General features: G+C 38.0%; 1 protein-coding gene across 4 annotated transcripts in view; it reads right to left on the bottom strand.

Annotated features, from left to right (window-relative positions):
- Nucleotides 1-15,377, bottom strand: part of SPECC1 (sperm antigen with calponin homology and coiled-coil domains 1) — a 239,842-nt gene that overhangs the window by 39,443 nt on the left and 185,022 nt on the right. For all 4 annotated transcript variants that reach the window (XM_016145133.2, XM_016145134.2, XM_016145135.2 and 1 more), the window contains one exon: nt 11,487-11,589. In XM_016145133.2, coding sequence (XP_016000619.2) covers nt 11,487-11,589 — 103 coding nt within the window. The remainder of the gene's footprint in view (nt 1-11,486; nt 11,590-15,377) is intronic.

Genomic DNA, 15,377 nt, shown 5'->3' with positions numbered 1-15,377 from the left:
TCATTGGTATTTCTATACCTTTAATTCAATATTTTTGTTCAGAAAATCATTTTTTTATTACTCAGTTTCTTCTATGCATGTACAGAGAGTGGAAAAGGGAGCTCCTAAGCATGCTGGCTCATGAGATAAAACCAACCAGAAATATGGATGGCCAGGAGGTGACTGCATGCCTGCCACAACTTGGAACATAAAGCCTTTCATCTTCATTTTCCAGATAAATTTTATTTGCCTTAGAATGCAAGATGATACCCGGTGCCATTTAAAATATTTACACAAATCGCTGCGTTTCATAAATAGCTGCAGAAACCGAGACACTGGGCTTTCGGAAAAGGGCCTCAACAAAGTAGATGCCAATAATGACATTCATTTTCTATTGAGAATCTATCTTTATAATGAAGTCAGGAAAAGAAACATTTTAATGACAATAAATCGAAGCATTCTACATTCTTTGAATTGTGCATGCAGTCCTCAGGAGACCTGTTTCAAAAGAGAAAACAACTAGAGCCCCAAATGGCCTGATGTCGCCTAGGCTGCTTGCTATTGGACAAGTATGTGTTAGCACTTGTCTGTGGGAACTCAGAGACAGAACAACAGAACTGCTGGCAATGTGGGTGTTCTTTCCAGATGCAAAATAAGATTTGTTTTGAATAATACAAACACTGTTTTATTCTTTAAAAGAGAGGGATATGTAGCTCCTAGCTAATAGGTTAAAAATGATTCAAAGATATCTTATTCATCCTTTTGTGAGAGCACAGGTATCTCCTACTAGCTGAACTCTTGCAATACGAATTAGGAAACTGGACAGATTCAGATAAATTTTCAGGTGTGTGACTTGCTATCTGAACACTTGTTTCTTGCTATCTGAGATGCAAGAAGTAAATCTGAATAACAGGAGAAACTTGTGTACATCTTAATCTAAGGGAGGGGTTAGCTAACTTCTGCAAAGGGCTAGATAGTAAATAATTTTGGTTTTAAAGGTAATGTAGCCAAAAGGTCTCTGTAGCAACTACTCAACTCTGCAATTGCAGTATAAAAGCAGCTAAAGGCAATATGTAAATCATTGGGTGTAACTGTGTTCCAATAAAACTTTATTTATAAAAATGTGGTGGGCTGGATTTGCTCCCTGAACCATGGTAGGCTAAACCCTAATCTGAGATTTAAATCTAGTATAACGGGATCAGACCTATATAATTACTATTTCAAATGGCAAAAGCTTTGATATAAAATGTTCATTTTACTGTCTTTAAAAAATAATACTGGGCCAGGATAAAATGAAAAAATTCTGATTTACTGTATTCAAGATAAGAACATTTTAGGCATATCACTCAGAAAACTGCATATTTTCTGGAAAATGTTTTATCAGCCTTTTATGTTTATACTTTAAAAGAAAAGATGTATTTTTTAAAAATTGACTTAATTGTCACATGAGTTTAAAGTGCCATAGCAGACATATGAATGGAGCCTAACCAGGCAGGCTTTCAAGGTCCATTCTGTTAGGTAGACATGAGTGACTGGGGAATGAAGGCCCCATCCGGAGACCTCCCTTAGGACCTCCCCTGAACACCCATTTTAAATTACCCCATACATTCTGAGGCACAAAGGAGTGAAAAGCCATACAATAGCTGCTGGTTTGGTCCTGCCACAAGTGCCCAAGCAGTTAGTACTACTCTAACCTTTCTGTAACCTTAGCATCATTATACCATCATTACAATATCATGCATATGCCTGGAAGTTCGTGAATCTAATTATAACAGACTGAATTCTGGGTAACTGCATGAGCAGTAGGCAAAGGGTTATATAACAGCAGAATATCTATCAAAATGACCTCTCATGCCAATCATCTAGCACCACCCATCATGGTCACAATATAAGGTTTACTTCTAGAATTCTATGGCTCTGCAGCCACCTTTGGTATAGCCCATTTCTCACTTGAAACATAATCTTACTTTTTCCAAATCTTGCTGATCTGTAATTCTTTTCTGTATTGGTGAAAAGAACTGAGGACCACTCAGTGCCACTGGGATCACGCCGGAGTTTAGGTTGCCTCAATGGTAACAATTCTTTATATTTTAACTCCTTAGGTTCTCTGTTCTTCCACTTTACAATTTTTCTCAGCAAGGATCTGGTTTAATTATTGGCTGTAATACACTTATATGGCCTTTTCCCTCAGACTTTTGCCCCCAAATTATATGTTATAATATAATATTTGACACAAAGAATATATTTGGGCTCTATATCATAATAATAAAGTGGTTATCTGTGAACTCTACCTCCCAAATAATAAAAGTTAGAGTATAATACCTTGCATCTTTCTCTTTTATTTTATTTTGATTATTTTTTATTATACAAAGTAATACATGGGTAGGTTAAAGTTATAGTTCGATATGACTTATACTCAAATAGCAGTTTCCACCCTATCTACCCCTTATTCACTTCCCTGATCCACCTATGTAAGTTCTTCTAACTACCTACCTTAAAAAATAAATAGCTTTGATGAGATATAATTCACATACCATAAAGTTTACCTTTTAAAAATATACAACTCAGTAGCTTTTAGTACATTCACAAAGTTATACAACCAACACCACTACCTAATTCCAGAACATTTTCTCATTCCCAAAAGAGACCCTGCACACAGTCATGCCCTAAACTCCCTCCCCTACCACCGGGCAACCACTAATTTACTTTGTGACTCTATGAATTTGCCTACTCTGAACATTTTATATAAAGGGAATCATATAATATGTGGCCTTTTGTATATGGCTTCTTTCCTATAAAAAGATGCTATTAAAATTTTTTTTCTGTTAAAGATTTATATGTTCATTGTAGACGATGAAAAATACACAGGAAAACATGAATAAATTCAAAGTACTCATCCAGAGATAACCACTGTTAGCATTTATATAGCATTTGTATAATTTTTTTTTACAGAATTGGAATCATACTATACGGACTGTTTTAAAATTTAACTTTTGACTTAGCATAGTGTGCACACTTTTTTTTTTTTGCACAAAGCATGAGTTTTAACCTTGATTCCCCTATTGTTAGAAATTTCTATCATTTCCACTTCTTTTAAAATAATTTTAAATAAATTACTAAACTTGCTCGAAATTATATTTTCATAGGCATTCACGATTATTTTCTTGTAATAATTCCTGTGTTAAAGGGCACACTCATTTTTGAGATTCCTGACATACATTGCAACAGGCAGTATTCATGTACACTCCCACTAATGGTGGAGCAGATTCTCGTTCTGACTATTTCATCATTTAAAAAAATGTTACAATATGGTAAGTAAAGAAATGGCATCTCATTTTTTCATTTGTATTTCTTTGATTATAAGTAGGACTGAACAATTTTAACGTTTAGTTTGAAAAGCAATTTTAATATTTTTGGCTATTTATAATTATCTGTTGGTGATTAAAAGAATGTTTTAATTTACCTGGAATTCACTACAATGAGCTCAAGGATTGACGGCCACAGACAGCTGTTGGAGCCTGTACTACAAAGAACATACTCAGAACTCTGGAAGGCAGAATTATCATTTTAAGTCCCTTGGAGACAAAAGAGGAACACAATGGAATGCAGGTGTGCAGGTGCGCACAACTGCAGGTGTAAACACTCTCCAACTTGGACACGGCAAAAGCCAAGTTACCATCACTCTTTTTGTGTTTGAACTCCCACCCCGAAGGCTTGAGTCCCATTTTCACTTGAAATAAACCCATTTTCCAAATGTTCAACTCTCTAATCTTTTCCCAACACACTGTGCACCTTGCCTACCATTGTCCCCAGCCACAAAGGCCTGCATTCTGTCCCTCCGACATATCAAGCTCCTTTCTGTCTCAATTGTTCCTGCTGCCCGGTACTCCTTCCACCATCCCTCCACTGGCCTGGCTCTTCCTGTCATTCTGGTCTAAGTGTACACATCACTGCAGACAGGCCTTCCCCATCTAGAGTGCCCCAAGGCACCAATGTACTGTCCTGCTTAATTCTCCACAAGGCCCTTGGTCCTATTGCTCTGCCTTTCTCTTTTCTTTTTTGTTGCCTATTCCACTACCCTTGACGCACTTGCTTCCCGGAGGTCTAGACCTGGTTGCTGAGCATAGTATCCAGCAGCTGTTCAGTTGATATTTGTTAAGTGTATGTATGTACGCATGAATAAAATTAGTTTGGTGACTGCACCCCAACCTTGAACTAAAACTAGTTTGATCCTTCTAAAACCTGGATCAAAACTGCTAGGAGCCTGCACCCGACGCCATTGGCCTTGGCCTGATGCAGCACTACTCCTAAGGCAACAACTTTCAGTTCTTAACTACCACTGTCTCTATAGCCTCCAGCAGGTTCCTGCTAGTGCTCTGCATCTCACTTCCTCTGGCCTCGGTGCTTGGGAAATAAAATGATAAACCCTTCAAACTCTGATTCAGCCTTTGTTAAAATTAAGAGATAAAATGTGAACCACAATGCTATGTGATGGAATGATTTGGAAAGAAATAGTCTTGTTGATAATTACATTTTCTTACTAAATTATCTTTACTAAACTATCCTACTAAGGGAAAGATAAGAAAGAGATAGTCAGAGGATATTTTTATACAAGTGACTACAAAAACTCTGTGAAGAAAAACACTGGTCAGGAAGGGCAGAGGTATTATTTGAGTTTAAAACCATGGAGCTTCTGTTACTCATCATAAATCACAAGTTATTCTGTTTAAAGTTTCCTGAGAAGGAGCAAAGAGCTCCCCGGGCTATTCAATTATTCGCTACAACTTTTTTTTTAATCTTTCTGTAATAAATACTTTAACTATGAAGTATACTATGGCAACAAAGCTTGTGAAACAGGTTTGTTACAGGAAATAGCATTTATTTACTAATATGTAGAATGCTATAAGGAAATAAATGTGCACTTAAGCAGTAAATTAACTCAAGAGCCTTGAGATAAATAATCCACTGCTCGCTCGCTCGTGTGCGCTCTCTCTCTCTCTGTTTATATATATGTATGTATGTGGTGTAGGGCTTTTTGTGTGTTGGAAAGCTTCAGAACCGTTAAGTCTAGCCTTATAGAACATTTGAAATAAGCAGTGCCTCTGTACAGCAGCTCTGCCTTCTCTGCGGTTTTGCTTTCCATGGTTTCAGTTACCCATGGTCAATCATGGTCCAAAAATATTAAATGGAAGATTCTAGAAATAAACAATCCATAAGTTTTAAATTGTGTGCCGTTCTGAGTAGTGTGATGATATCTCGGGCCCCCGCTCCATCTTGCCTGGGACATGAGTCACCCCTTTGTCCAATGCAGCCACACTTTATACACGACCAGTCCTTTAGTCACTTAGTAGCCATCTTGGTTGTCAGATCTACTGCCTCAGTATCGGCAGTGCTTAGTTCAAGTAACCCTTATTCTACTTAATAATGGACCCAAAGTGCAAGAGCAGTGATGCTGGCCATTTGGAAATACCAGAGAAGCCATAAAATTCTTCCTTTGAGTGAAAAGGTAAAAGTTCTTGACTTAATAAGGCATATTATCTTACATCATCACAAGAAGGTTGAATACAGTGTAATAAGATATTTTGAGAGACCACATTCATATAACTTTTATTAGAGTATATTATAATTGTTCTACTTTATTATTAGTCATTGCTATTAATCTTCTGTGCCTAATTTATAAACAACTTTACCATAAGTATATATGTATAAGAAAAACATAATATACACAGGGTTTGCCCTATCTGCAGTTTCAGACGTCTGCCGGGGGTCTCTGAACATATCCCCCATGGATAAGATGGGGGAGAGGCAGGGGACACTGTAAATCCAAACCCATCTATGGAACTTCTTTCTCCATGGTGTCTGTGGACCAACTGAGACTTTCTAGCACTAAAGCTTTAGTGCTTTGGTTCTACCAACACCCAGGAGACGCCACAGGATGGCGCTCTGCAGGTTTGAAGACAACAGCAGGGTTTTTGTTTCTCTCCCTGTCCTGATGACCTCAGGCCTCAGCTAGGTTAAGGATGGTCAGTTTGCCTGGCCTGCTGCCTTCCCTTAGCTGAGGAACATTGGCCTATAACACACTGACAAATGGGCAGAATTAGCTCTAAATCTCTGCAAAGTCCTGGTACCTCTCAAGAAGCACGACTAGGCGTGGCTGCCCCACACCTCGGCAGGTGGCACTTGGCTGCGTTCCTAGGGCCTGCTGTCCCTGGACTGTGTGGCCTCACTGGTAATTTGGTCAAGGTCATAGGGCAAATTTAAAAGGGTGAGTTCTGCCAACACCCTGGATTCTTCCCCAGAGACTCCAGGTAAGAATGTTGTTCAGCTGACACCTTCATTTCAGCCCACAGTACCCTGAGAAGCCAGTCATACTGGGCTCGGCTCTATGACCTGTAAGAATTGTGAGTTCGTCAGTAGGTATTGTTTTAAGTCACTGAATAGGTGGTAATTTGTTACACACCAAAAAACAAAAACAAAAACAAAAATTAAGATAGTGACTTAAAAAGAAAGCAATAAAAAAAATCCTTGGCCATTTCCATCCAAACTATTTTCAAATTATGTTTCTTATAGCCAACTTGGGTATCATTTTACATATTATTTTCTTTCTTCCATAATACTGCTCTAATGTTCTAATTTTGGCACTTTAAATCTGTGGCCTATAACACTTTAAAACACAGCCTGGTAAAATTTGCTAAAAGTTATGGATTCTAGCTTTGGAGAGGCAGGTGAGATATATTCAATCCTTACCTATGCTCTGGACCAAATAAATCACCAGTGAGGCCACACTGTCCAGGGACAGCAGGCCCTAGGAACGCAGCCAAGTGCTACCTGCAGAGGTGTGGGGTAACCACACCTAGTCGTGCTTCTTGGAAGTTACCAGGACTTTGCAGAGATTTAGAGCTAATTCCACCCATTTGTCAGTGTGTTACAGGTCAATGTCCCTCAGCTAAGGGAAGGGAGCAGGCCAGGAAAACTGACCATCCTTAACCTAGCTGAGGCCCGAGGGCATCAGGACAGGGAGAGAAACGACAAGGAGGACCTTGCAGCACCGCACTTATCGTTGTCAGCTTCAACCCTGTAGAGTGCCATCCTGTGGCATCTCCTGGGTGTTGGTAGGACCCAAGCACTAAGGCTAGAAGGTTGAGATTTCCTATCAGCCAGGAATTTCTGTCAGCTCCTTCTCACATGCTCCCACCAACAGTGCACTGAGTCCTTCTTATGCTTCAGAGAAAACACTCAGCTTTTAATGGGTTATTGTATTTGGTCTGCCCAGGTAACTTCTCTTTGCCATATGCATAGAGGAGATTTTACAAGGGCAAGGGTCAACTGGGGTCTCTTAGGATTCTGCCCATCACAGCCACCATCTTGGTTTTCTGCCCCTTCAGAACCCTAACTGGTATTTGCATTAGAGGTGGAAATTTCTCTGTCCTAACCCTAAATTGGAGACAAGAGCGGGAGATGTAGGGGCTCCATGGGACAGGTCTACCCCAATCTGGGATGTAGCTAACAGGCATAACTAGCACCAAGCTCGGGACTGAGTGTTACATTTGCAGGGCCTTCTTGGAAATCTGCCTTTTTCAAAAAAAGATCCAAAGAAATCTAAATTAAGCAGAATGTCTGGAATGGTCTCCTCTTCTATGAGCACCATTTCATCTCAGTGGAACCTCACTCCACAGTGAGTGTGTGCTCATGTTCTTTCACTCGACCTCAATCCTGGAGCTACCGCAAGACACCAGAAAGCCGAACCTGGGCTCAGTATGTGGGTCTGGCTGGCTCTTCTACCTGAGTGCTGCTAAATTGGAGAGGCCACCTTGTGTTTCTTAAATTCCAACTGACATAGTTGCCAAAGTGATGACCTCCTCATTATGACCTTCCAAGCCTAATGCTTGGTGTGAGATAAACCTTGATGAAAACACAAACATCCTCACCTCCTTCAGGTGAGGTGAGCCATTGCTCAAATATCACCTCCTCAACCTTTGTATTAAAATTGTATCTCTACCCAACATACTCAATCCTCCTTCCCTGCTTTATTTTTCTTTATTGTACCTACCACCTTCTAATATTGTACATATTTTACTTTTTTATTTTAATTGACACTCCCCATGTGAATGTAAATTCCATGGGAGTAGAGATTTTGCTCATTTCGTTTACTGCTAATTTCCTAGTACCTGAAATATTATCTGGCACTGAATAGGCCCCTCAATAAAAATTCATTAAATTAACATATGGAATTTTAACATAATCTATCACGCTTTATATTGGTAGAGTAAAAACAAAGTTATTTTAAGTAGAACTGCAGGTGGCTACTGGTTTTCAAAAAGATTGTGAACCATCTGAACTCTCCACAATTTTCTTTTTGGCTTCCTAAGTCTGAGAGAATAAGATTTAGAAGACTTATGGGGCATCTTAGACAAAAAGATCTAGACAGAGAATATTTTATGAAGAGTAAATAAATTACTTACACATGATCTATATTTCTCTCTAAATTTATAGAGATTTAACAATTAATGAAAAGTATTCTTCAGGCAAAATGAGTTTTGGGTTTCAAGAAGTATAAAACACTTTGAGAACTAGTTTAAGATGTTTAAAAAACAAAAAAAATTCACTGGAAATATTCTCGCTGTTAGACTAGAAATATCTTATTGTATAATTCCTCCTTGTAATATAATTATAACAACATTATATATTAAAGGGTTAATTCCTTCTGGAAATTTTAATTGCCTTTTCATATCCATTCTAGCACTTCTCTCCATCCATTTCTGTAAGGTGGGAAAATGACAGTGCAGTCACCATCGGTGGTCACTTCATTCCTGGAAGACTGCTTCTTTTCATCTTCAACTTTGCTACCATTCCTACTTCCTTTACACTAAGACCTCCTGTACTCAGCTTCCTCTCCCTAACTTCTTATTCTTTCCATTTCTGCAACAGCATGGTGGGTGTGCTGAGGGATGTTGCTACTGAGAAGGCCTTCCTTTATGGGATGGTTTCAAGCCTTAGAATGGGACTGAAGCACAGAATGGATAGAACGGCTAAAAGAAAAAAACAATGAGTGAGAAGCAAGTTTGTAGGTCGGGAGCCTCTATTATTGGTCATTAATGACTCATTTTCTTTCTTTCTTTTTTTTTTTAACAGAAAATGAAAAGAAGGTAATATCAAAGATACAAGACATATTTCTTCTTGGGTCGAGAAAGTCTGATTTTGCTGCTGCTACAAAGAGAATCCCAGCCCTGCTGCTTTTTGACCTTTCGGGCTGGGTCTTGGCTGAGGTCTGTGTTTGTTTGTTTCCTTGTTTCCTTGTTTCCTTGCTTCCTTCCTTCCTTCCTTCTTTCTTCCTTCCCTCCTTCCCTCCCTCCTCCTCTTCCTCCCTCCCTCCCTTTCTTTTTTTCTCTCTCTCCTTCCATTCCCCACCCCCCTCTCTCTCTCCTTCTCTGTCCCCCTAAAAGCTTGAGGTTGGAAAAAAGTGTTGTGGTGCCAGCATCTTCAGAATTTTTAGCAAAATGGGGTAAAGGGAGCCTGAATGAGAAGAGTGGCAATTTTAAAGAAGAGGTCTACTTAATGGGAAAGGTAAAATAATCCAACTTCTAGAAGAAAACATAGAAAAATATTTCATGACCTTAGAGAATAGAAAAACTTTCTTAAACATGATATAAAAATCATGAACCATTAGAGAAAAGACTGATAAATTAGACTTAATTAAAATTAGGAATTTTGTTCAACAAAAAAGCAGAAATTTAAGCTACCCCAGGGGATGATATTTGTAATAATGCATCTATTTGACAAAGGACTTGTATCCAGAATATATAACAAACTCCTGAAAGCAGTAAGGAAAAGAAAGACAATTTGATTTTTAAAATGGACAGGCACATCTCCAAAGGGAATACCCAAGCTCAAGCTCATTAGCCAGCAGAGAGATGCAAATTATAATCACAATGAGAGACTACTATACGCTCGTCCAAGGACCAGGAGTAAAAAAACTGACACTACATATTTGTGAGAATGTAGAAAAACAAATTTCCCATACAGTGCTATTGGGAGGTAAACTGTACAACTGCTTCAGAAATCTTTTTGGCACTATCTACTTGAATGTATACATACCCTACAGCTCAGTAATTCCATCAGTTACAGATCCAGAAGGAATGGGCACATTTATGTTCTAAAAGACATATACAAGAACATACCAACACTATTTTTAATAGCCCTAGCATGGAAATAACCCACTTGTCCATCAACGGTAAAATGGATAAATAAATAATAGTATAATCACATAATAGGTTATAAAATGGTGAAGAAAATGAACAAACTATAGATATGTGCAACATGGATATGGATAAAACTAAAATTATATGCAAAAGCTGTCTGGCTATGCAACAAGCTATATGGATAAAGCTTAGCATTCTGTGAAAAAAGCCAGATATACATATTAGTTTTTCACTGCATTTTATAAAGTTTGAAGGGAGGCAAAACTAACATAGCATATTTGTAGAAAACTATACAACTACTACTACTATACTACTTTTGTAGAAAACTATGAGGAGAATTGAGGATAACAGCTATTGTTGGGAGTAGTGAGGGGTTAAGATTAAAAAGTCACAGCAACAAATGAGTAAGACAAACAAACGAAAACCCACAGGGAAAACAGTTTAGTGGTCAATGGAAGGCAAAAGGGGAGGGGTCAAACATATGCTGACAGAAGGAGATTTGACTTTGAGTGATGCACACACACAATGTCATATACAGATGATGTATTATTAAATTGTACACTTGAAACCTATATTATTTATGTCACTCCAATAAATTTAATTAAATAAATAAATAAATAAATAAATAGTTATTTGAAGAGTAAAAAAGGTTTGGGGGAATTGGCAGTGCTCTATTTCTGGACATGAGTAGTGACTGCATGGGCTTTCACTTCTATCTTTATATATGATATTTCATAATGAAAAAGCTTAAACTTATATCAGGTATTACTTTTCTTGTCTAACTTTCACAAAAAACAAACAATGTTCTGGTAAAGTGAAACTCCTAAACTAAATGCCAACAACTCTAAAAGTATTAGAGAAACTTTGAAGGCTCAGTTACGTGAGATCCTTATGTGAATTTAAAAAAGGCACCTTCTTTGGGAAGATGATTCAGTAAAAGCTGCCTCTCTAGGCTGAAGCAGCCTGTTAGCACTGCTCAGGGAGCTTTTATCTTCTCTGAGAAAAAAATAAATAAAATAAAATAAAAAAAGGTATCCCTTCTCATAGGAGATGTAGGTCTACACTTATGTATAATGTTTGTTGGATGGAGTGCAGACTGGCTTTCAGTCCCACTTGCCTTTTTGTCTGGGTACCTATGTTCAGTGCACAAATAGCAAACTCTGCCTGGCAGCCCTGCCTAGGAAAAAAAGAAAGATGACAATTATATGCACACTGGCCCATCAGAGCATATGTACACACAGAACACGTACTGGCACTGGATGCCTACTGGCCCAGACCTGGCTGGACATGGCTGGCACTGCCCCTTACCGCATAACCTTCTGTCTTCTTCTGGCACCATTTCAGTAGAGCATTGCGCTTGGAGCCGCCATATTCCCGGGCCAAGGCGGCCAGAGGATCTCTTCTTTCCACACTGGTTAGAAAGAAGAGCACATAGTAAAGAGAAGGCATTCATTTTTAGAACTCTCAAATATATGACAAATAATTAACTAGATTAGAAAAGCAAAAGTCTAGGTCATTCTAAGTGAAACTAAAGAAAAGCAACTAAATCAGTCACATTAACAAAATATTTTTTATTATGTCTCATGGTATAAAATAAAAATTAAATTGTGTTTCTTGGATATCAGAGGAAGATGTCAGAGGAGGAGGTTTTTTAAAAAAAATCTATTCTGCTCTATCCCTCTAGCCTTTTATTTATTTAAGTACAGTATCATTTTAATTAAAGACACCAATAAAAAACACTCTGCATATTTTAAGGTTACACCCATATCCACAAATCATATGAAAGGTAGATTATTAGAAGGGCATTTTTAAAACATCAGATTGGCTGCTTTAAAGGAGGTGATGGGAATGGAGATGAAAGGTGAAAATTACTCAAAAGAGGGGCTTTGCACATTCCAATGTGCAGAGGTGATACTCATACTCTTTAGTTTGTGGTACATTAACTCAATTCTGAGCACCTATTTAGCCAAAGAAAATGATTTTACCTACTACCATGGCATTCCAAGAGCAAGAGTTTTAAGTGCCCCATCCTCGATTTTCTGTAAACATCTATGTTAATTTTTATGCTACCTAAAATTATCCAAATACTAAAGAGGATTTGAGATTATATAGTTTCTTCTATGAAGAATGTCATCAAATAAGAATTATGTTCCTATTGCATTTCGAACAGTACTCTATTTCCCTGCACCCAGTGCAGGAGTGCGGGAACAGAGCAAGAACAGAGGGTGGTATGTCTCTGGAGTACTGACTGCAGCAGGCAACAACTGAAGAGTAACAGGATTTACTCTGAGACATATACATCATCAGGGCACACATACAAGAATGTTCACAGCAGTAATGCAGGGAGGAGGCCAGAGAACGAAAATGTTAAATCAGGCTAAATTCAGAGACTACAATATGCTGATGAGCTCTAGGCCAGACCACAAAGAAACCCGAAAAACAAAGGAAGATTTCTGCTGGGATTGCTAACAAACCATTTATCAGTACTGTGAAAGAAAAACAGAGTCTTTAAGTCATGCCCAACACAAAATAAAATCACTCATTCCCTACAGCTGAAACCATGGAGAACCTATGGATCAAGGGCTGAGAACTGCCAGCAGGCCTTTCGCACTATGTATTCTTACCTTTTCTCCTACATACTCTTGTGCTTCCATACATTGATGTATGTCCATACCATCAATGGAAAATGGGTAAACAAAGTCTTTAAACTGTAATTCACAGAAACTAGCAATGGTATATAAATTGAATTTCCTGAACACTCAGGGTCCCTCTCAGCATCTTTTTCTGTCTCCTTCATTGTCTTTTGCTCTGTTCCTCTACCGTCTCCATGCCTCTGAGTCACTCTCAGGCTCTCTCACGCTCTCCCTCTAAGAAGAGACCACGCTCTGTCTATGGAGTATTACCCCTTCTCTACAAACTTTCTTTTTGACTCTATCTCTGGCGTGCATTTGTATTCTTTCTTGCACTCAGCCAAGAACCCTCTCTCTGGGTGCAGGGCTTGAGCTCCCCCCCCACTTCCACTTGGGGGACTCTGCCCTGTCTTGCATCAGCAGCACTTTTTATAATAGCAAAAATTGGAAAAAAGACAAAGGTACATCAGGAAAATAGATAAACTATGACATGTTTACACAATGGAATACTGTATAATAATAAAAACTAATGAATTACAGATGCCTGCAATAACCTGAATAGCAGAAAACATTCTTAATTAAAAAAACCCACAATGTTTCCATATACACAAAATTTTAAATATACTAAGAACATATTGTTCAAGGAAACAAAATATATGGTGAAACTGTAAAGAAATACAAAGAAAGACATATATAAAATCCAGAATGGCCGTGACCATAGAGGGGGGCAATGGAGTGGCAGAGAGGTGTTGTAAATAGAAGGGACTGACATGAAATTTCAAAGGTAATAATAATTTCAAAGGTAATAATAATTTTCTTTTCCTTAAACTGGAAGATGGGGTATCCAGGTGGACGTCCATTGTGTTGATATTCTTTATACCTTACGAATATTTTATTATTATTTTGTATGCATCTGATACTAAATAAAAATATTTTAAATGACTTAAACAGGAGTAATGGAATGATTCCAGACCTTGGCAATCTGAATTAAGGCTGAGAGATTTTAAGACAAACTTTATACTTAAAAAACTTTTCTTGTATAATTTGATGCCTGCTTTTCCTTGTATTTGGCATATCTGTAAACTCAAGTTCATGAGTTTCTGTGGTCAGAGTCACTATTCACTACGAAGTATGGTGAGTTGGCCTGTGTTTACTGTGCCTGGTCTTATTTCATTTCATAGAGCAAAATATCTAGGCTCAACAAAAATAGCATACTGAAATGAAGGGTTAAAAAAGTTTCTGCATATATGTATGACTAAAACATTTACCAGTTTTCTTTAAAAAACAGAGCTAACTAGACAGAGTGTCAAAAAAAAAAAAAAAAAAAAAGAGAACTTTTAAAGTAACTTCTATCCAGTCATTAGTTTGACCCAATGACATGAATATAAACACAAATAAATTAATTTCACTAACTTAAGCTTTCATGATTAAGTGTACAATATAAATAGCATATTAGTAAAAACATAGTCTTTTGTATGCATTTCTGGCATAAAGAAAAGAACGATTATGGAATAGCACAGGTCCTTAACACCTGTTTTGATTATTTAAATCTTTTGCACATAAACAAGACTGATATGTAATATCTGAAGCTTTAAATTAAACCTCCGAATGATATGACTTCAGCTATTTGGTTTCAAATATAGTCTATATGCTAAGGTATGACAAAAACTGGACTTATTCACCCTTTTACAAAATCCTCTTATAATACTCATAATGGTAGTTATAATGTCTGTTAAAAAGCCATTATTCCTAGAGTAGCCAAATCCTTGTTCATAAGTATTTACTGAGTGAAATGCTCTGTGTCCAGCACAACGCAAGGGGTTGAGAATGCCACCAAAATGTAAGATGAAGTATTTATTATCCACTAAATTACAGCCTAAATAGGGGCAAAGACATGCATGCTATGCAACAGTGAATTAAATACCCAAATGAGTATAAAAACACCAAAGGCAAAGAAAGGGGGTGTTGATGCTACCAGAGTAGTTAGCTAAAACCTCACGGAAGGTTTGGCCTTGAAGAAGTGGTATTTAGGAGTGTGAAAGGGCGAAAGAAAGATAGTTCAGGTCAAAACCGTGTAAACTATCATAAATGCTTGCAATATGTTGCAAAGGCAGAGAATAAAACAGGCTTTGATGGAGTGAAGGGCTAAGACATTCTGACAGGGGAGCTGGTGTGGGGCTAAGTTGTGGAGAATCTAGAAGACATGGCTAAAAAGTGTGGACCAAAGTGCAGATAACAGAATCATGGGAAGTTTCTGACAAGGTCTGCACAAGATTCACTCAGTGTGACTCAATATGAAGAAGCAGGAAAGCGACCCAAAGGGTGGGGAAGTAGTTGAAAGAGGTTGCTATGGCCTGGGTGACCATAGCACTGAGCAGGGAGGAGGTGGGAGAGGTGGGAGAGCAAAGACAGGCCCTTAGAGACTACTCCTGGCAGTCTCTGTCCTCTCCATCTCCGACTCCAACCATCACATCACTGTTGAAGTATTCTCTAAATACTGATTTTGAAATGCCCCTCCAATCTTCCTTATATGCCACTCTTTACGGTACCACTATCACTGTTCAAAATC

Source organism: Rousettus aegyptiacus, unplaced genomic scaffold (genome assembly GCF_014176215.1).
Source record: "Rousettus aegyptiacus isolate mRouAeg1 unplaced genomic scaffold, mRouAeg1.p scaffold_m13_p_6, whole genome shotgun sequence".
NCBI classification, from domain to species: Eukaryota; Metazoa; Chordata; class Mammalia; order Chiroptera; family Pteropodidae; genus Rousettus; species Rousettus aegyptiacus.
The sequence above is the reverse complement of the archived record's forward strand: the minus strand, read 5'-3'. Positions and strand labels throughout refer to the sequence as shown.